The following is a 20,668-nucleotide window of genomic DNA, read 5'->3' as shown; positions in this document are numbered from 1 at the left end:
TCGTCTCTGTTTGGACTTTGCTGCTTTAAGGACTTTTAAGGATCAGCATCCCTTCATCTCATCCAGTCGATGGGACGGAAATGACGCGAGCGAAGATACAGCGCCACCGCGTGTGTGCGCGTGGAAGAGCAGAACCGACCTGCTTCAGTGAGCGAGACCGTGTGTAGCGTCCGTCTGCACGTGAACGAACGATGGGACGTATTCTGCGTCCGGGTGCTTCTGGGCATCGATGCAAATGGATTTGTCTTTTCCTTTGTGAGTGTGTGCATGCATGTGCGTGTGAACTAGAGAAATAGGGAACGGGAACGGGATCGGACGGAGAACACCAAGGACGACCATGGTTTCATCAGCTAACGGCAGGGACCCGCCTCGAGAGGAAACTGCAGTAGAGACGAAAACTCTATATGATCTAGTATTTATAAAGTCTAGCTTTTAGTATTTATAACTCTAGACCTATAGCCCATCTTTATTCTATTAGACTTTATTTAAGCACAAATATACCCATTACCAATGTACTATATCGTGGTAATGTACTATACTACTCTCCTAAAGCATGGAGACACGCACATTCACACTTATACACACGCATAATGATCATAGAAGGAAGTAGTAGCATCATACCTCATTCGGTCCTACTGTTATCTTCTTTCCATTAGGCGCACCGCATTTATCAATCCGACGCTTCTGTTCGGTTTTCCTCGCCGTCCGATTGGAGTTTTTCTGAGATCGGTAGCTGATTTCTTTCGCTTGTGAGCTTCAGTTGGATTTGATGTACATAAGAGCTGAGGATTCAAGACCTGTTGATTTCTACACTTTTATTCATTTTACCAAGTCCTATCGTTTTTTTATTTTTTTTTTATTATTTTATTTTTTTTGGGTTTGTTTGTTTGTTTTTTTCCTTTTCTGATTCTTCCTTGATGTTCGATAGATGATTACACACATATACACCATTAGTTGGTTTTGCTGGTAGGTTTCTAGTCACTTGCTTTTTATTTATTATGATTCTACTTCTTCTTCTTATTATTATTATTTTTCTGTGGTGGTTGAAAGTATTGATAACTTATTACGTCTGCACTTCAGATATTATTTATTTAAAAAAAAACACAAAAAAACAACACATATATATATATCTATATATATTATATCTAATCGTGCCCCGTGCCTAACTGTACTGGTTCTGAAACTGTGGTTAGAAAGATGGCTCTGCTCGTTCGCCGCCATGGATCAGAACCAGTAATAAACGAAATACGAAGCAGAACCTTACAATACTCTAGTCACCTTTCGTGTATAAAAGTCCTCCCGAGAAAGATCGTGCTGGTGAAATGTTTTCTCCCATCGTGTAGCGCTATATTTGTTTTTTAGAGTCATGAGATTTTGTATCTAATCTTCAGAACGAAACGCCCAGAGCGGGTCTACTCCTACCCTTAAAACTTAGCCATAGACATGGACAAGCCATACACACCCTGTCCTTCTTACGGGCTTTAGGAGCGTAGGAATGTATATATTTCTATAGAACCACAGAAACGCGTACCGGCGAAAGGGAAAGGCTCAGTGTTTTAACCGCGTGGGACACCTCAGCATATGAAGAAAATGTTGTGAATGTTAATATTGTTAAGAAGACAATTATTCTATTCAAAATATGACTATTATTGTAATTATCATTGCTTTCATTTTCTTGATGATATGATTATTGATTGATCAGAAGTTTCTTTCATTTTGTGAATATGAGTTTACTATTATTCCAGAAGTTTAAAAGAATTGGAACAAATGAATAAATAGATATATGCTAACCTTTAATGTTGGTTTTCTGTTTCATTTCTCCAACACCGTTTTTTTTTTTTTTTTTTACTCTTAAAAGAGGAACGACGGCGTTTATTAAAAGGTCCGATTTCTCTCACGTGTCCGTTGTTGGATTATAAGCTGCTTAACCACAAAAAGACATCGTTCGTAATCTTTCCTCGAGATTTACAATCATTCCAGAGCTGACCGTTTTCAAAATCAGGACAGGAGAATCGAGTTCTCTCGTAATCCCGAGATTTATTCAACCTCAGAGATTTTTTTTTAGCATGTTAGTATGCTCGATCAGATGTACATACTCCATGTGATCAAATATATAAATATAAAAACATGTCACACGTCAATAAGGCACAAATCGAATTCATCCTGATTCTCCAGCCGTCATCCACAGAAATGAAAAGCTTAGCAGATTTCCCCCCTTTGTTTCCAAACCCGGATAAACCCGAACGCTTTCCTCTTTCCAGTAGGATCTAGTTTTTTTTTTATGATCGGGGATCATCTGTGCAGGAGAAGGCAGCTTCTATAGCATGCAGCACTTGATAAAAATACACAAACATTAATGTTGATATCAAACACACACACACATTTAAAAAAATTAAAAATAAAAAACATACATAAAAACTAATGAGATGACATCCTTCGTGCTTACATGAGGGACAACCTTCCAGACTTATGAGAACTTTGATTAAAGGAGTGGTAGAAGTGTTTCTAAATCTATAACAACAACAAAAAAATTTTAAAAACTAATTTCCTTATTTCTAGCTTCATTTTTCAGGCCCAGAAATTAGCCCCACCCCCCCAGCTAGAAAGCAACACATACTGGATATAGTTTCAACATAGAGGGCGGGGCCAAAAAGTTAGTTACGGCTTGTTAATGTTTTCATTGCGATTCCAATTCACCCCACAGACGGCAGAGAGCGCGTGAGATTAACGTGACTGAACTTCTGTGACGACAAACCCGGCGTTCGTCGGCCGCAGAGCGCCCGTAAGCACGTCGTGGTTCGGTATGAAACGCCCTGTCCTTCAGTAAAAGCAATGCTTTCACGCGTAATGCGCGTTCTCAATAACGAGGTTCCTCCCATTCATACTACTGTAGATATTCGACGAGGAACTAAATACTTTAGGATCGTAATAGAAGTAAGGCTGAACTTCACGTTCAGGTGAAGCCACTTAGGTAGTGAGCACCAGTTTCGAAAACCCGCAGCACTGCCGCTCACTCGGCAGAGACGAGCACGGAAAGATCAAGAGATCAAATCTCAGAGATCCAAATCACCGTGTAAAACATCTTACTACGTCCTCATCTCCTTCTCGACGCAAACCTTTGCGTAAACGTACAGAGACTTCATATCCACGGTAGCTGTTTATATAGAAAACGATATGAAATGAACCAGTATCTGTATTTAAATAAAGAGATTTAAAAAAAAAAAAAAAAGACTAGGATTAAAGAGGTGCCAAAATTGCTAACTAGAAAATTCCAGCATACAGAGACCCAAAAAGAAAAAAAAACAAACACACCCTAGGACATGTCGGTGGACGAGAAGGCTATCGTCTGGTGTGGACGCTACTTAAAGTCCCGGTGAAGTGCCTTGAAGCATGCTGGGTTATTTGAAGTGTTGAGGTCATTTCTACTGAAACAGGAAGTCAGGGCGAGACATATCGAGTGGCCCCTCGCCCTTTTTAAAACAGCCTACAGCTTTTAGGCGTGGTGATTTTTATAACGACGGGGCGGGACACTTCAGATTCTACAGAGCATTTGATTGGAGAACTGGAGAAAGTGCAGAATGACGTCATCAAAATCGTTGAGCCGTATCGGTGGTAGAGAGAGAGAGAGACTGTAAGTCTTCTGCGCGTTTTGTCATCGTTTCGGAGCGCACTAGCTTATAGATAACCTTAAGACTAACATATACGTTCTGAGAAAGCCACAAAACTTCCATTTTGATTTCACGGGGACTTTAATCGTTCGCAGCGCCACCATTTTTTTTTTTTTTTAACCGGGCAATCAGAGCACAGCCCTGGCTTCTTGGTTTCTATTGGCTCTCAAGTCCGAGGCTTGAATTTACACATCGACGTTCACCTGATCCGATGCGGCATCCGACACAGCTCGGAAGAGGGAACTCAGAATCACGTTATGTACAAAGTGGGGACAAACATGGACGCAACAATCTAGCCAAGTGTGATGAGTGGTGTATGTTTTCCTCTTCGAAATAGTGTCGTCTCAGGGAGTTTTCCCTTACCCTCAGCCCCTGGCTCGCTCATTAGGGATAAAACTTATACATTCAACATTTAAATCCGCAATTTATATATTTCCATAAAGCTGCTTTGTGACAATGTCCGTTGTTAAAAGCGCTATACAAATAAAATTGAATTGAACTGAACTGTATAGTCAGCGTTATAAAGTGCTGCTGTGTACAGTTGGTGCCGTGAGCCGCTACGTCGATATGACGTCCTCGGAGTAGAGGAGACCGTCCTGTCTATCTAAAATCACTGAAAGTAACGGCTACCGGAAGCAAATGCGCTTCTTTCACCTGCCACGTCCTTTCCCCTTCAGTGAACTGTCCTTTCTGTTGTTTGTTCTGACTGTTGTTTAACAATACTGTGCAAAAGTCTTACGCGCGTTTAAAGAAAACGCTATAAAGCAAAGGCGCCTTCGAAAATAATGAAACGAAACCCAAGACAGTGTGTATTAACAGTAACAACCCTTTGCTCGGTAACGAACCATCTCGTGCACACTCCGTGCAGGTTTATAAGGGAATTTAGCTGGTACGTTTTTCCTCAGGATCTCTGAGAACCTGCCGCAGTTCTTCTGGAGACTTTCGGCAGATGAAACCGCTCACACGCCATTATGATTTCTGCCTAAAAAGTAACGTATAGTGTAAATCCGTTGCTTTCTTTACTGCCATACGAACATTTTCATTCCTGTACCATTTCAATTTTTAAAAGAAACTTTTTTTTTTTTTAATCGACTCAACAATGCAAAGTTCGGATGCCTAAGACTTTGACAGTACTGCATCTAAAAAAAAAAAAAAAAAAAAAAAAAGTGCAGTTCTGTAGTCTGGAGAAGCAAGGGGTCGTAATTTTGTCGTAAATGCTACGGCTAAAGCGTAGAAGCTGGCACCTTATGTATAATATAATAGTCATCAATCCCTCCAGTCTGAGACAATCTCCAGTCTTACGCTCCTCTCTGCGGCAAATCTATACCTTAAAACACTAAAAGTACATCGTTACAACCATTTGAACTTTTCAGGAATAATTCAGCATTAAAAAACAACAAAAATAATAATAATAATAATAATAATAAACATCAGCCAAGACATGTTCTATGTATGAAGCTTGTTCCTTTAGTTGTGCACTACAGCTACGAGGCTAACGTCGTGTAACCAAGAAGTGGCACACCCGAGTGACGTTATCGCGAGCGTGACAAGTCGAAGCGAGGCGCAGAAAGCGTTGCTAGTGTTAGTTTTTTGTTCTGGCCCGTTTGGACCAAAATAAAGTGTATCAGTATGAACCAGGCGGTGGGGGCGGAACAGATCGCGCAGTGTTCGACTCTCGGAGCTCAGTTCGCTAATGTCCGGATCACCGAGGAACGATAACTCACACCCGCACGGAGAAGAAGAAGAAGAGGACGAGGAGAAGAATCCCGGACCCAGGCGGGTTCAGGGAAGACCTTTACCGTGCCGGGGCCGAACGAGCCGACGGATTTCTCCGATGACCGGCGTGGTGTTATTCCTCGTAGCATTGAGCATTTGTTCTACCTCATAAGCAGTGTGGCGGAGAAGTCTGAAGGAGCAAGGAGCTTCCAGTGTAAATGCTCCGTCATCGAGATCTGCAACGGGCAGATCTTTGACCTCGTGGGCAGCACCTCAGCGATTCCCCTCCTCCAAGGAGACGGGATAGGAAGTGGTGAACATCAGAACGTCTCAACTCAACCTGGTAGATCTGGCGTAAAGACACACATACTGAAGGATCACGCCTGAAGGAGGGGAACAGCACCGACTTCTCTTTGATGTGCCAAGGTCAGGTGGTCGAGGCTCTGGTGGAGAATGTGAACAGAAAGCACATCTGCTTCCGTAACTCCAAACTCACCTTCCTGCTCAGGGACTCTCTTAGAGGCAATGCTACACGTGCATCATTGCTAACGTCCACCCAGGATCCAAGTATATCAATGAGACGCTGCGGTTCTCCCAGAGGGCGGTCCTGTTTGAAAGGGCATGTTGGGTTTTTTTCAGGGTATTTTTGGTGGGAAATGGGACAATCCTCCTGTCGCATAGCAAAAAAAACAAACAAACATTTTTTTCCTCTTTTGCTATAAATATCTTCCTCAAACCGCATCCATACTGATGTCTCACACACACGTGCTGATGCGGTTTAGGACGCAGTGTGACTTACTATACACGACCAGAAGCTCGCCGTGTAGCTGAGAAGCGTAGTGTTATTAGTCGGCCATCTTGGAAAAGCGGATTAAGTCGGAACCTTCCGGGACTGTACGGAGTTCCACTCTGAACATTAATTTGTTATGACGGTCTGTCTAATTAAAGAATGATCTCGCGGCTTTAAGAAACGCGAGCGTGTGGACGGTACGTGTTAGCTAGGCTCGCCTCGTGGCTCCAGTACAAAACTAAAAGGAATCTTCAGACTAGTTCATTATTTTGCCGAAGACAAAGCGTGAATGGCACTTCCTGTTTGAGAGAATGAGTAGACTCTAGTATTAGGCTCTATTAGTGTTGCTGTGCGGTGGTGGTGTGTGGGCGATGTGTAGAACAGTTATTTGGGGTCTGCGAGTGGAGTTACTGCCGCACTCTGTTTCTCCTCCTCGTCTTCATCGCCGAGGAAGAAGAGCGGGAACATCCCGAGCAGGCAGCCGATGGTGACGCCGATCGCCTTCCCCTGCACACGAGCACATCCGGAGTCATTATCCTCAGCATTAGGAGCGCGCACACACACACACACACACACACACACTAACACTTCTTACCATGTGTGAGCTGAGTCTGGTCTGCCACATGTCAACCTGTTTTGGTGTAAGATCGGGAATCTGCATCCCCAACCGGGCAGCTAGAGCCTCCACATAACCCGCTAGCCTACACACACACACACACACACACACACACACACACACACACACAAACTGAAATACTCAGAAATATGAGTAATATGTAATTACGTGTGTGTATGTTGTGTAGTTATAAACTGCTACTTACCCAAGTCCAGCCAGGTCAGAAACCAAGTTTCCCAACGCCGCCGCTGCAACCACAAAACACACAACACACACACACACACACACACACACACACAAGCATGAGCAATACAGACAATTTCGAGGAACGGATTCAGACCCGTCTTGATGAAGCAGTGTCCAAATGTCAACATCACATCACTACCTCCTATACACAGTTAACTCCTATAATAACTGCTTAATAATATAATTCCTCAATACAACGCCTGGGCGCATGCTGTTATAGAAAAACAATCGACGGAGCAATGGTGTGACACGTCCCGACACGAAGCGGCGTGTCTCCAGGTGTTTTATTCCTCTTACACCACAGCAGTCCGTCAACCGCGTATCAAAAGACGGAGTAACGAGCACGGTCCGAGAATCCAGTTAGTCCCCCCTCCGAGAACCAACGAAAGCTAGATTTATTGCTGGAAAGCGCTGACACCGGAGACTCCTTCCTTGCAATGTTAAACAAACATTTCCTCACAGAAAACGCCACATTCCAAGAACACTCATATTTTTAACGTAACTTTACCTTAAAAAAAAAAAAAACAAAGCTTGTGATTAGCAACACTGCCGTCTGACGGATCTGGAGCTGGGTTTGTCCGTGTTCTCTTCCATTTGTTTCACCTGTTTACATTTTTCTGGCCTGGAAATAAGCTCCGCCTCCGGCTGCTCGGCTCTTATCCTTTTCCTTACAAAGGCGAGCCACAAAGTTATAAGGTACAGTAGGATCAACAGAACGGGGTGGGGGGGGGTCAGTCGGAGGAAACAGGGAGTCGGCTCCTTTGAGAAATGTCCGAAACGCTATAGTATATAATAGGACAGACGGGTGCTCGGTGCGTCCAGCTGTCCATTATTTATAAAGCCTTGCTGTGTTAAAGCATGAAACCTATCGTTCCAGCAGCGAGAACATTTAGGGTTTTGAAAACTCATTCTAATTACTCTTCAGTTCGGGACGTGCCCTGAATATCAGTACCGCTGGTATATAAAATACGACGGAGAGACACCGAGGCCGTTTTTCATTTCAGGAGCCGGTGTTTACACGACACACGGAGAAAATGTGGGTGGAAACAGTTCTGGCCGGAATTCCTGAAGAGCTGTCAGGTGCCCGTGCTTTCACACGGCAGCTCGCCACCTCGCCGACCGTCACACGCCCGTCACACTAGGGTCAACCGACTGATTATTAACCCGTGTCCCGCTTCAACAGGACGCTCAACGCCGATTCTTTTAAAAAGGGACGAATATGAAGCGTACACAACTTTGTTTTACTGTAAATATTTACAGTCGATCTGCCAAGTCTGACATTTGATACTTTACACTGGGTGTGATTCACACACACACACACACACAGACACGCACAAAATAAAAATCAGCACATTTTAAACCAGTTCTTCGGTTGGGAGTTTAGATCAGCGGTCTAGACGAACTAGAACTTCAACTTTCTGTACTATTCAACGATACTATAACGTCTAGCCAGTGGCGATTATCCAGCTACGTATCCGACAATAAGGATAGGTCTTACGCTTCTACCCGCGTATCAGACATAAAGAAGCGTGATAATGTCACATTAAATATACACTACCGGTCAAACGTTTAGACACACTCATTCTTTATGTTTATTTATTTATTTTTTTCCCCACATTTTAGAATAATAATAAAGTCATCAAAACTCTGGAGTAACACAAATGGAACTATGGGAATTATGTTGTGATAAAAAAAAAATCCTATATAAATGTCAATAATTCTGTATTTTAGCATCTTCAAAGTGTTCTTGCCGTTTTCTCACCCGAGTTCTTGAGGAATTTACCCGGGATGCTTTTTAAACGGTATTAAAGGAGTTCGCCCCGACGCCGGACTCTCATCGCCTGCTTTTCGGAAATATTTCCCTCCGAGATTTATTTTTGTAAATAAAACGTTCGTTTTCTAACGAAAGAAACGAACGCGTCGGCGCGATTATATTTTTGTCTACAGACATTTAATCGCACACCTTCAGATCAGAAGGTTTTCAAGGTCGTGAGAAACATTTCAACCCGAGTGTCCCGACACTTTTGACCGGTAGTGTAGATATTGGTCCTAGCGAGACGAGAGACACACACACATGCGGCGACGGTGAATCGAGACATGAGACAGTCAACAGTAAAAATTTCACGCCCACATTGCCACCGGGAACCTAGCCACGCACCCAGCCGATCACCAAGTACCACCCGGTTTGGCAAAATCATCATCCGGTGTGACTGTCATGTAGTAGATACAAGACCTAATTCTTGTGCCGCATCAATAGCCTGTCTCAACCCATGACGTCATGATCAGGCAAAAGAGCGCCTGGAAATCTGCTCCGAAAGGTTCGACTACACGTGAGATACTCAACATGGGGGCTGGGATCATTGCAGGAAGCAAGTGATGTACTAAAGGGAGGATTTTGACCGTTACGATGAGCATGGTTCTGATAACCCACAGGACACGTTATCCCATCAGCGCTGAAAGTAAAAGTGGCAATCAATCAATCAATCAATCAATCAATCAATCAATAAATAAATAAATGCCCATCCTCTTAGGTGTTATGTCAGGACTGAATCTCTTTGCAGCCTTAAAGAAAGGTCCTTTATTAGTAGCCGTAAGATCAGAAGTGCCATTAGAGTAAATTTGAAAACTTCGATAAAATTCTCGCAGTGTCAATTTTTTAAAAAAAACTAAAAACCTTCGTGACTTGCTAGAACACTCGTCTGAAAGTCGTCAAACAGGAGGACCGGGAAGGACGACGCAGAACGCGCCCGCACGGCTACAGTACAAATACGATCGTGGTGACGACGGCGAAGCGTAAACAAAACATACTAATGGACAGAAAAAAATCTCTGTGCGTGTTAGATCTTTTCTGCACGAGCCTGGAGCGACGTGGGCGTGTTCTTTAATCGCAGGTCCGTTGTTGGAGGATCTTCACCGTGTGATCTGACATGGAGAACAAACATCCTATCCGCCCCCTCAGAGATGTCCATGATTGGCTAGTGTTGCTGTGATTGATAGGAGATAGAGCGTATGCCCCTCCCACCCAGAAGGCATGGCCGACTCCGCTCTCCTGGCGTCACCGGGACTCGGAACTCGCGATCTCCAGACGATAGAGCGAATGCTTTCCTGTCTCTGCGTGGTGTAAAAACACCGGGGCTACACGGTTACACGTACGATTATGGATTACGCACATTACACCTGTGTAACATAAACGTACCTGCCATGGTTGATATCCCGAAGGTCACGCCGATGGACAGCTCGATCTGGGTTCCCTGTGAACGCACACAGAGTTAACCTCTGTAACGTGCACTAGATTAGTCTGTTACATCTGTGCAAGTGTAAAGGAGTCGGTGCTGATCCAGCCTGATCCGGGATCAGTTCCACGAATACACACAACTGTGCAATGACGTGAACCCCCAAAATCATCTGAACCACTGCAGAGGCTCATACCACTTACTGCGGCGATCATGATGGCGTTGTCCAGGAAGCCGAAGCCGACGAACGGGATGGCGTTGTGAAGGAGCACTGAAACGAAAAAACAAGCGCGTCAGTGTCGGTGTACGCGACCGACCCAGACAGCATCTCTAAAAACCCTTCCGTCTTGCCTATACGATTATATACAATACAGTGCAGAAGTGTCATTTTTATACACATTTTTATTTCTTCTCTGTTACTGTGCGGTAAAAAAAACTAAAAAAAAAATAATAAAAAATTCCCCGCCCCTCACACATTCCAAAAAAAAATATGATGTTACATATTTACATGTTGCGCAAATACAGTTCCACTATCGTTCAGCGGAATAAAATACCCGTGCGACGATGCGATTTCCGACAACGTTAGGTTGTTGGCGAGTGCTTGGCGCCCGTGACGTGCGACCGTCTGAAAACCAAACACAGGGACATGTCCCTGGTGTAGAACTGGGACTGTGGAGTCATTTGAACCCATTGAGTGCAACGACCCACATCCGTCAAAACGAAAAGATCCCTTTCTCATCTTTCCAACAGCACACCCTCTAAGCTCAAAAGTTGGCCAAGAAAGTACATTTATTTATTTATTTATTATTATAGAAATGACGTCTACGGTGTACGGCTGCACAATTAATCGATCGCGATTACGATTTTGACGGCCCATGATTACACGAACATGATCGACTGCGATATTAACGTTTATAGGAAACTCCGCTGCAGATCAGATCGAGCGCTTCCTACACTTACACTCAATCGCCACAGAGTGTCGCAGGGATGACGTCATCTTGTAGCGCCAAAACCCGGAAACGGGTTTGCATTTTAGCGCTCGAGCGGCAAAGCTTCGCTGCGCGTGAGCGGAGAACGTGACTCTAGCACGATGCTAAATTGCACTACAGAGGTCGTCGGCGACATTACACGTCGTCACGTCGAACAGGAAAAAACTCTGTAGATAAACTCGGGGCTCTACATTACACTTACAGAAGTATTTTTATAAACCGACATCGCCGCATCTCTATTTACAGATCGAATGTTTGTACATCGTTAAAAGGAAGTAGTGTATTCAGTAAAAGAGCCGTTTATAGATTGTTAAGAGTTTCGTTACGGATCAATCAGAGTTTACTCTCCGTTATATCTAGAGTAGATATAACTTTTTAAAAAGACACTCCTTATTATGGAACCGTTTACAGCCCGTGTTGTTGTATTTATTGTCCAGCGCTCGTCTCATACTGTGGTGTATTTGCACTGTATGTAGTCTTAGAGCTGGGCGATAGGACAAAAATATCATATCACGATACTTGAGGACATTTTCTACGATACGCGATGCGTATCACGATGCATCATTTAGCTAACAAGCTGTCCGCAAAACAAACGGTAGGAAAATAAACCAAAAAAAACCCCCGTTGAGCTGAGTTTGATGATACTTTTCTTTAATGCCTAAAAAAAGACCAAGAAGATTAAGCTTTAAAAAATATATATATATATATATATCTAAAAAGATTACGCTAAATTGACAGCATCCGTTCAGTGCCATTTAATTTCTAATGATTAAAAACAGCAACAATGAACCACCATACCAACGATATCTCCGAGAAGTGTATCACATAATCATTGATCACGATACCGGTATTATATCGATATATATCGCCCGGCCCTACTGTAGTTCTGTGTTGACTTGACTTGACTCGCTATTTTGCTTTACAGGATTTGATTATTTGTGTCTAAGATTTTATTTGCGCAGGACTGTGCCATTATTTCTGTTTTTTTTAAAAAAAAAAACACAAAGTCTACGCTTATAATGAATGAAGTACTACCGGTGGTCTGAAACATAGTGTCTGTACGGGGATTCGTCCTTCATAAGCCTTTGGTGTGTGTGTGTGTGTGTGTGTGTGTGTGTGTGTGTGTGTGAGGAGACAGTAAACGTGTAAACACATCTCACCGTATCTCAGTTGACTGGTACTGGGTGGAGACGACTCCAGTTTCTCTGAAGGGGTGGGGGGGTGGGGGGGGGGGAGAGAAGGTTGAGCAATGTTTCAGTTACATGACGGTTTACAGTAAGAGACTGCGTACAGAACTTCAGACAAAGATAAGAAAATTCCACATTATTTCGTAATAAACACAAACAGGCAGTTCTAGTTCAAGCTGGATCAGTGCGAACACTTTACTAACGTGAACCCTGGTCGCATTTCCATCCAGGCATGGGCTGCTCATGCGCATTACGTGGGCTGCTCATGGGCTGCTCATGCGCATTACGTGGGCTGTTCATGGGCTGCTCATGCGCATTACGTGGGCTGTTCATGGGCTGCTCATGCGCATTACATGGGCTGTTCGTGGGCTGTTCGTGGGCTGTTCATGGGCTGTTCGTGGGCTGCTCATGCGCATTACGTGGGCTGTTCATGGGCTGTTCGTGGGCTGCTCATGCGCATTACGTGGGCTGCTCATGCGCATTACGTGGGCTGTTCATGGGCTGCTCATGCGCATTACATGGGCTGTTCATGGGCTGTTCGTGGGCTGCTCATGCGCATTACATGGGCTGTTCATGGGCTGTTCGTGGGCTGCTCATGCGCATTACGTGGGCTGTTCATGGGCCCTAAAAATCTACTGAACACTTTTCCCTCCTGATTATACAAATTTCCCCAGACGGATAGATTAGCAGATACATTAATCTGTACATTTAGAAAAGCCCTAGCATAAACGCTCATCATCACATCCCTGGAGCATGTAAAGTCTGATGTAAAGTCTGATGCATCAGTAAATCACAACAGACACGTTCAATTCATTATCTCCGGAAAACCTATTAACGCTGATCTCAGCAGAAAATAATCCGGTCATCTCAGGAAAACGGCGTTTGTTATCTCCGACCTATCTCAAGTGCTCTTGAATTCTCGATTCTGATTGGTCAGACGGCGTTGATTCATTTTCTCTAACGACAGCTCCAATTATTGCAGTTCCGGAACGTTCTACTACATTCTTGTTTTTACAAGTTACTGTTTCTACACTAACTGCTAATTCATAGGGTGTCGTATGACTAACACCCTACATAATCAAAGTATAATAATAAATAGACTTTTTTTTTTCTAAAGTGTTTTTACGGAAGGAGTCTCCAGTGTCAGAGATAAACAGTCAGAGCTAAAGCTAGAACTTTCGTTTATCCATCAGATAAACACGTCTTTAAGACAGATATGTTTGTGAGGTTTGTTTTTTTGTTACATGACAAGGAGAGAGGAAAAAAAAAGTGTTATTTTCCTTGCAGAGAGAAATCTACTTACTTTATCCCTCAACAACAACAACAACTGTGTGTGTGTGTGTGTGTGTGTGAGAGAGAGAGTGCTAATATAGTAATGTTTGTGTGGTTCAGTGAAAAAGCAAATAAACGACAATAACAAAAATGTCACAGCAAAAATGCGTTGTTAGTAAAACGTTATTGTAATATTGCTTGTTGTGTTTCTAATATTTCATTAGACTACAAGTATGACCAAAATATCATATACGTGTTACATGAGGACATTTCTACAATACGCGATGCACGTCACGATACATAATTTAGCTAACAGACTCTCGGCAAAACAGTTAAACTGAGTTTGACGAGACTTTTCTTCAATGCCTACGAAGACAAAGAAGAAAAAAGCATTACATCAAATTAACAGCATCCATTCGGTAAGAATTCATTAGTATTTATTAAAAACGTAAACAAGAACAACGATATCTCACAAACGTGTATCGCGTTTATCATTTATCACGATACCGGTATTCTATCGATAGATAGATAGATAGATAGATAGATAGATAGATAGATAGATAGATATCGATAGATAGATTTTCTTCTTCTCAATGAAATATTTGGGAAAGAGAAGGGAGGAGAGAAGGGAAAAGGTAAATGAATCACATGAAAATGAATCACATGAATATGAATCACATGAAAACAAATCACATGAAAACAAATCACATGAAAACGAATCACATGTAAATGAATCACATGAATATGAATCGCATGAAAACGAATCACATGAAAATGAATCATATGAAAATGAATCATATGAAAATGAATAAATAAATTAAAACGATATATCGCCCAGCCCTAGCTACAAGCTTTACCACGTCCTTAAACGTTCGTACGGTTTTCTAGAGTGAAATTCCAAGCGTTTTCCAGAACTTTCTCAGTGTATGATCAGGTTGAATTTATGTTTTACCCGAATACGAGTGTGATAAAAATGATATAGTTTAATAAGAAAACAAATAAACAAACAAACAAACCTTCCACAATCATTTATTCAAAAATCGGGCATTTCTCAAACTTTTACGCATCTGTACGACCATTCAGCCTGGAATCACGCGCTCCACACGACTTCCTGCGAAAGTCTGGATGAAGAATGAAGTCGACGTTTATCTGCGTCTGTGTTACTTAGAATATTAAGTAGCACAGATGTGTAATATGATATATTATCCGTATCATGCAGGAGCATAACACAATCTTTCACACACACACACACTATCTAGAGGAAGACTAAAGGTTTATTAATAGAGTTAAAAGACTTCCAAACAATCTCACAAACACAGCTCCAGCACAAATCTCCGAGACGAATGCTCAAACGATTCGCTCTTCTTTCAGGCCGTTCTCTCTTCAGAACCTACAGCGATGCGTTTGTTTTAAACCTTCCCTTTATCTCGGACAAATTTACACTGGACTTCTTCCTCGCTAGATTATTAAATCAATATCACTTACAGCTTCAGCGTACAGCCTCAAAAAAAGAAATAAACCGGCTCATGAGAAAGGTTCCCAAGTGATTCCTGTTGAAATGCTGTTACACAGACTGGCTGATTAATCGCTCCGCCGCGCCGAAAACCCAGTGTACCTGAGCGCTGATAATTCTGAGGTGTTAGAAGCATATTATAATCGTATTGTAAAGTTATGTCGCTGGTGGTAACTATAGTAACACGACCACAAAGCCAGTGGTGCTAGTTTATGTTGTTACGTATCAAATACTGAAAACTTTTGACTGTATACCGTATAAAGGCCCAAAAAGTTTTAACCAGCGTTATTTTGAATGTGTTATTTCAGGAAAATACATCAATAAAGCGTTCACGCTATCGCCGAGCAAAACTGCCGGTGTTTTCCAGGTGGGAAGGATGGGATTACTCTCTCCGCAGTCAATCACGACGACAGTCGAGCGTAACCGTGAGCTAGCACGCTGCCGTCCGAGTATGTAGAAGAGGGCGGATAGCGCTTTGCTCGGAGTGTGTTACGCTGCTATGCGTCGCAGAAAAGATGTTCAGGCTGGCTTGACGTGTCCCAGAGGAAGGTCTTCACCCTCGCCGGTTGGCAGCTGTTTTATAATCGGTGCGAGCTTGGCTGCTTTGTGACCAAACTGGGAGGAAAACGTGGAAAAATCCAATCTAATACATAATACCAACATTGTCCTGGTATTGAGTATGCGTGGGATGGTTTCCTTAGGAGTCAAGCTCGTTTGCCATTCACCCGTGTCGCTCTAGCACCAGCATTTGCTTGAACGTCACCCCTACAGAGTTCTATACTAGCTGCTGAGACGCCGAGACGTTCTAAGCTCAGGCGATAAGACACAATGAGGAGAAAATCAGGCGTTTTCGATCATTTCTATTCTATTAATCTTCTGTGGTAAATGGCACATGCTTAAGCCAGAGCATAACAAGAGGCATTGTGTTAAAGGGAAACCAGAAGTGCGCACACACCCACACACACACACACACATCTCCAGACCAATTTAGAAATATTAAACCCTGACTCACTTCCCCTCACGGCACCGATTTACACAGCTGATATTTCTCAATCCAGCCCTTTCTTTTAATAAGTGAAATACCAGACTTAACAGAACAGAGGGGAAATGAACAGAGGCTCCACTTTTCTTGACGCGATTCGGACCCGGCCCTGGAGCACATCTACCTACCCTCGGTCACTTCGGCTGGAACCTTGTCTCTGCTGAACCCTCTCCTAAACGGGGCGCTCTCTGAACAAGGGAAGAAAGGAAAGACTGAGCGAGACGGAAAAGAATCAGGATACGGTGTGGAGAGACAAGTCTGGCGGGTCGGAAGCGAGCGCATCTCCTTTCAGAGCAAGACGATATGAGAACCCGTGTATTACGGAGCCTGCATAGCCGGAGACCTCAGGCGTAAAGCCGAGGCGGCAGAACAAGAGCTCTTGAGGTGAACACAGTGTGATGTGCGTCGGTGAAGGGTAAAGATCCCGGTCTCTCAGCCACACCTGCACTTTCCCCAAATTAGTGTCAACAACAATAAGACCGACAGCGCAATGTGTCTGAAGAGCATTAGCAGAGTATTATTACGGCTACAGTATATAAATAAGTATATAAATAAAGCCGTTCTTTGAACGTCACAAGTTCAGTCATTGCATCACATCTTCCTGTTTATTTACAACAAGTACATGCAGGATGTAGACGGAACCTACAGGTGGAAACAGATGTTCTGCAGCATACACAGATCTGATATAAAAACCCGTCGCGTGTGCGGTTTCTCGTAAAAGTTCTCCGGGCCGTCACGGTGGTCGAGTGGGTGCGAGCTCTTACCCTGAGCGATGGCGATGGACTCGAAGTTCTGCAGCTCTCGCAGTAAGCAGCTGCGCTCCGCAGCATGCAGGCTGTAGATAAAGTCTTTCGCTCCTTTCGGAGTGTTTAGCATTTCGAGCTTCTCTTTGTGCTTGTGTGTGCCGAGCCAGCGTTTCTGTGCTCCTCGCACGCACGGGCTCAGGGTTCTCTGCAAACAGAACCTCAGCATCGTGGACGAGAACATGCGGAGAACCTGAAAGAGGGGTAGGGAGGGGAATAATAATAATAATAATAATAATAAGTGAAAGATTAGTTATTAAATAAGAATAACCAGCACAGACCAAGGGTACATTGAGAACACTTAAAGGTTCTGGGTGTAAAGTTAAAAGGTTCTAGGTATTAGGTATTTCTCAATCAGAAAGGGTTCCAAGTAGACCCCTTGTAGGAAAGCTAAGAACGCTTAATTCTTCAATAAACACTACTGTAGCTGGAAGTGTACTGAGAAAGCGCACACTCCTCTGTCTTTCCCATGAAGGAAAACGTAATGACACTGGAGACTCCTTCCATAAAATGTAGCTATCCTGACAGAAACCTTCACCAGATCAACGATACAGATGATTTGAAGCATCCGCCATACAAGTCCCTGTGTTCATCGCTACTATAGAAACGATAATGTATCAGAACAAAGATTTTACACTACGCTCATGAACCTGGGATGCTTCCTGATTATATTACCGTAAGACCTTTGACCTTCTCCACCCTGATATTTCCATCGGCTCAGGCAGATCAGGTGACGCAACTCCAGTCCTGGCCTGTATCCGAGACAGCGGACTCCTTACGAATCCATAAACAGCCCTATTGTTTAGACACTGACCTACTGCAGTGCATTGTGGGAGATCCTGAGTGTCCTGGATTTTCTATATTAGGCTTTTAGACATAATTACGAATCTCTAACTCTATAACTAGTGCACTTCAAAGTGAATAAGCGTATAGATTTGGACACCCGATGATTGTGAATGCGTGAACACACCTGGATTAAATGAATTAACCTGGATTAACTAGTTCTAAAGCTCTTTAGAAGGGTAGAGTAGGACACTGGTGTGTAGAAGAAGCTGGTGTGGAGTCTCCAGGACTGGGATTAAGAACAGCTGCCATGGAGGTTTCTCTTTCATCAGAAATAAATATGACATCATAAACAGAAATTAAAATAGTCAGAGGTTTATGCAAATAAGATCAAAGTGGAATTTGCATATCTCACCCAAGAAGATAATAGGGCTTAATTCATCTCTGCTCCAGCTGTTGTTGTTGTTCTGAAGCTCTTATATTACCCAGAGTTCCCTGCATGGCGACCAGGAGAAAGATAAATAAAATATAAATTAAAAAACCGAGCCGTAATAGTCCAATAGTGATAAGCACATGGATAGTAACTCTCTTTCTCTTTACTCAAGTTGAGTCAACTTTCCTCGCCCGAGATGAGTCAAATGGAAACCATGAATCAGGGTTGCCAGATCTGCATATCATAAATCCTCTTAAAAACAACTCATGGTTCCACCCCAAAAAACATACACTAATTCACCTTTCTCAACCGTGTCAGCAAAATTTACAGAACACCACCATGTTAGGAATAAAACGTTAAATGTGGAACTTCCTGTTGTCACTACGGTATAAACAGTCTTTCCCTCACTTTCTCTTCAATTAATAAGAAAAAATAAATAAATAAAAGGCAACTTGTCGACATTTTACTGAGAAACCAAAAAAAGGCGACGCCCTCCCTACTGACAAAAAGAAAAAAACAATCACACAAACAAACACAGAAACTCTAATCGTCATCAAAATTTTGTTAAAGACGTCCCGAGAACTGAATTGAGTCGTGATTGCATCCTAACACCCCTACTTTCTAACGTCTTACAACTTTACCTCCGACTGTTACACAGCTCTGACACTGGAGACTCCTTCCAGAAATGCTAAATAAATGTCGAATTTGAGAAAACTATGCATATTTTAAAAATAAGTCTATGTGGACCATTTGCCAGTGATTTTTATTTATTAATAAAAACACAACACATTCGACTTATTATGTATTTATAGTTACATTTAACATCCGTGAAATGAGTAAGTTAATGGTATAATGCATGTTATTCGGCTATATACAGTCATTCCCTCGCATTCTCTTGACGTTAATAAGACAAAAAAAAACAATTGCAGCTAAATCACAAACCACAAAGTAGGCTGTCCTGAAGACTTTCCCACTGTGGAAAATGTAAGAGCTTTACCCTGACGGTTACAGCCCGCTGACACTGGAGACTCCTTCCAAAAATGTTTTATAAAGATCTCCTCATAGAAAATTTCACCATATCAATCATTAGACGTTTTTCGTTTGTTAAATAAAAGTGTGGAAAAACTTATGTGGAGCTTCCACCATACAAGTCTACGTGAATTAGCTGTTACTATAAAAACTCCAAAGCGCATTAATATAAACCTGTGATTTGAATTACAGTCAAAATACTGTCAGAGATATGATTAATCAACACCTTCTGAACAATAACAGAGCTGTAGTACAAATATATAATAATAATAATAATAATAATAATAATAATAATAATAATAATAATAATAATAACTTGTCATAAATAAAGCAATGAGAATGAGAAGATCAGGTCACTTATAAACTGATTTATTTATAAAAATAAAAGGATATTTAACTGATTTTTCCAAAGGATCACTTTAATCATAGCCCCAGTGCATATGTATAAAGTTATGTGTTTAATAATTACGATTTAACTGACAGGATATAATGAATCTGAGCTTCAGCGGGAGATCAGGCGGACCTGGCAACACCGCTGTTTATTTTTAACTTCACGGCGCGTTCGAGAACCAGAAGCGGTTATTAGACTTTCTGATTGGTTGGTGAAGAGACCACTGATGAAGAAATGTCCAATCAAAATGCGCCGTTTTGCGTTGACGGGACGTCGCTGCAAACGTCAATTCATGGTGCATTATGGGAAATGTGGTACTCTTCAGGCGAACGCGCTATAAAAATGTTCGCGAACGCACTACATTTCCCATGTATTAGCGCAGAGAAACGGCATTTGTCTCAAGTAAAAAATCCTTTAGATCAAAACTAAGCCTGGTCAGATTTGTAACGTGTTTTTTGTATGTTTTGTGTGACTAATGATTCTCAAATTAAGCGTAATGTTCAGTTCCACTCCCGAGGCTAAAACTGGCTTCTGAATGGCGATATCTCCTTTGAATTGGCTTTAGAGGCTGCAGAGACAAGGTTTCGCCTCTAGAGGGCGATCATTAGTCGATTTCATGATTAGAGTGCCATTTGTGTTTCACTTATTTTACAATTATAAATATGCACTCACCGTCCACTTTAATAGCCGTACCTTAATAACCTTTACACCTGCTCATATGCAGTTCTCCAAATCAGCCAATCATGTGGCAGCAGCACCATGCATAAAATCATGCGGATACAGGTCAAGAGCTTCAGTAAATGTTCATGTCAAACATCAGAATGGGGGGGAAAAGTCTGATCTCTCTGACTTTAACCGTGGCATGGATGTTGGTGCCAGATGGGCTGGTTGGATTATTTCAGATATTGTTGCTCTCCTGGGATTTTCACACACATAACAGTCTCGAGTTTACACAGA

At 42.4% G+C, this 20,668-nt stretch overlaps 1 protein-coding gene across 2 annotated transcripts; it reads right to left on the bottom strand.

The window, feature by feature from the left end:
* Positions 1 to 2,017: 2,017 nt before the first annotated feature.
* tmem65 (transmembrane protein 65) lies at positions 2,018 to 18,529 on the bottom strand. 2 transcript variants are annotated; one of them, XM_047159757.2, is made up of 9 exons: positions 18,274 to 18,529; positions 17,037 to 17,268; positions 16,401 to 16,460; positions 12,419 to 12,463; positions 10,473 to 10,540; positions 10,233 to 10,287; positions 6,996 to 7,038; positions 6,770 to 6,875; positions 2,018 to 6,681 (listed from the first exon to the last, which is right to left on the bottom strand). In XM_047159757.2, the coding sequence occupies exons 2-9, from the start codon at positions 17,257 to 17,259 to the stop codon at positions 6,559 to 6,561; spliced, it is 723 nt and encodes a 240-aa protein (XP_047015713.1). In that variant the 5' UTR covers positions 17,260 to 17,268; positions 18,274 to 18,529; the 3' UTR covers positions 2,018 to 6,558. The 2 variants fall into 2 exon arrangements, with proteins under 2 accessions (XP_047015713.1, XP_017341320.1); XM_017485831.3 differs by lacking the exon at positions 16,401 to 16,460 and having other exon boundaries at positions 18,274 to 18,526.
* Between the last annotated feature and the right edge of the window lie 2,139 nt (positions 18,530 to 20,668).

This window comes from Ictalurus punctatus, chromosome 14, assembly GCF_001660625.3.
Source record: "Ictalurus punctatus breed USDA103 chromosome 14, Coco_2.0, whole genome shotgun sequence".
Classification (NCBI taxonomy): Eukaryota; Metazoa; Chordata; class Actinopteri; order Siluriformes; family Ictaluridae; genus Ictalurus; species Ictalurus punctatus.
This window is presented reverse-complemented; position numbering and strand designations above follow the sequence as displayed.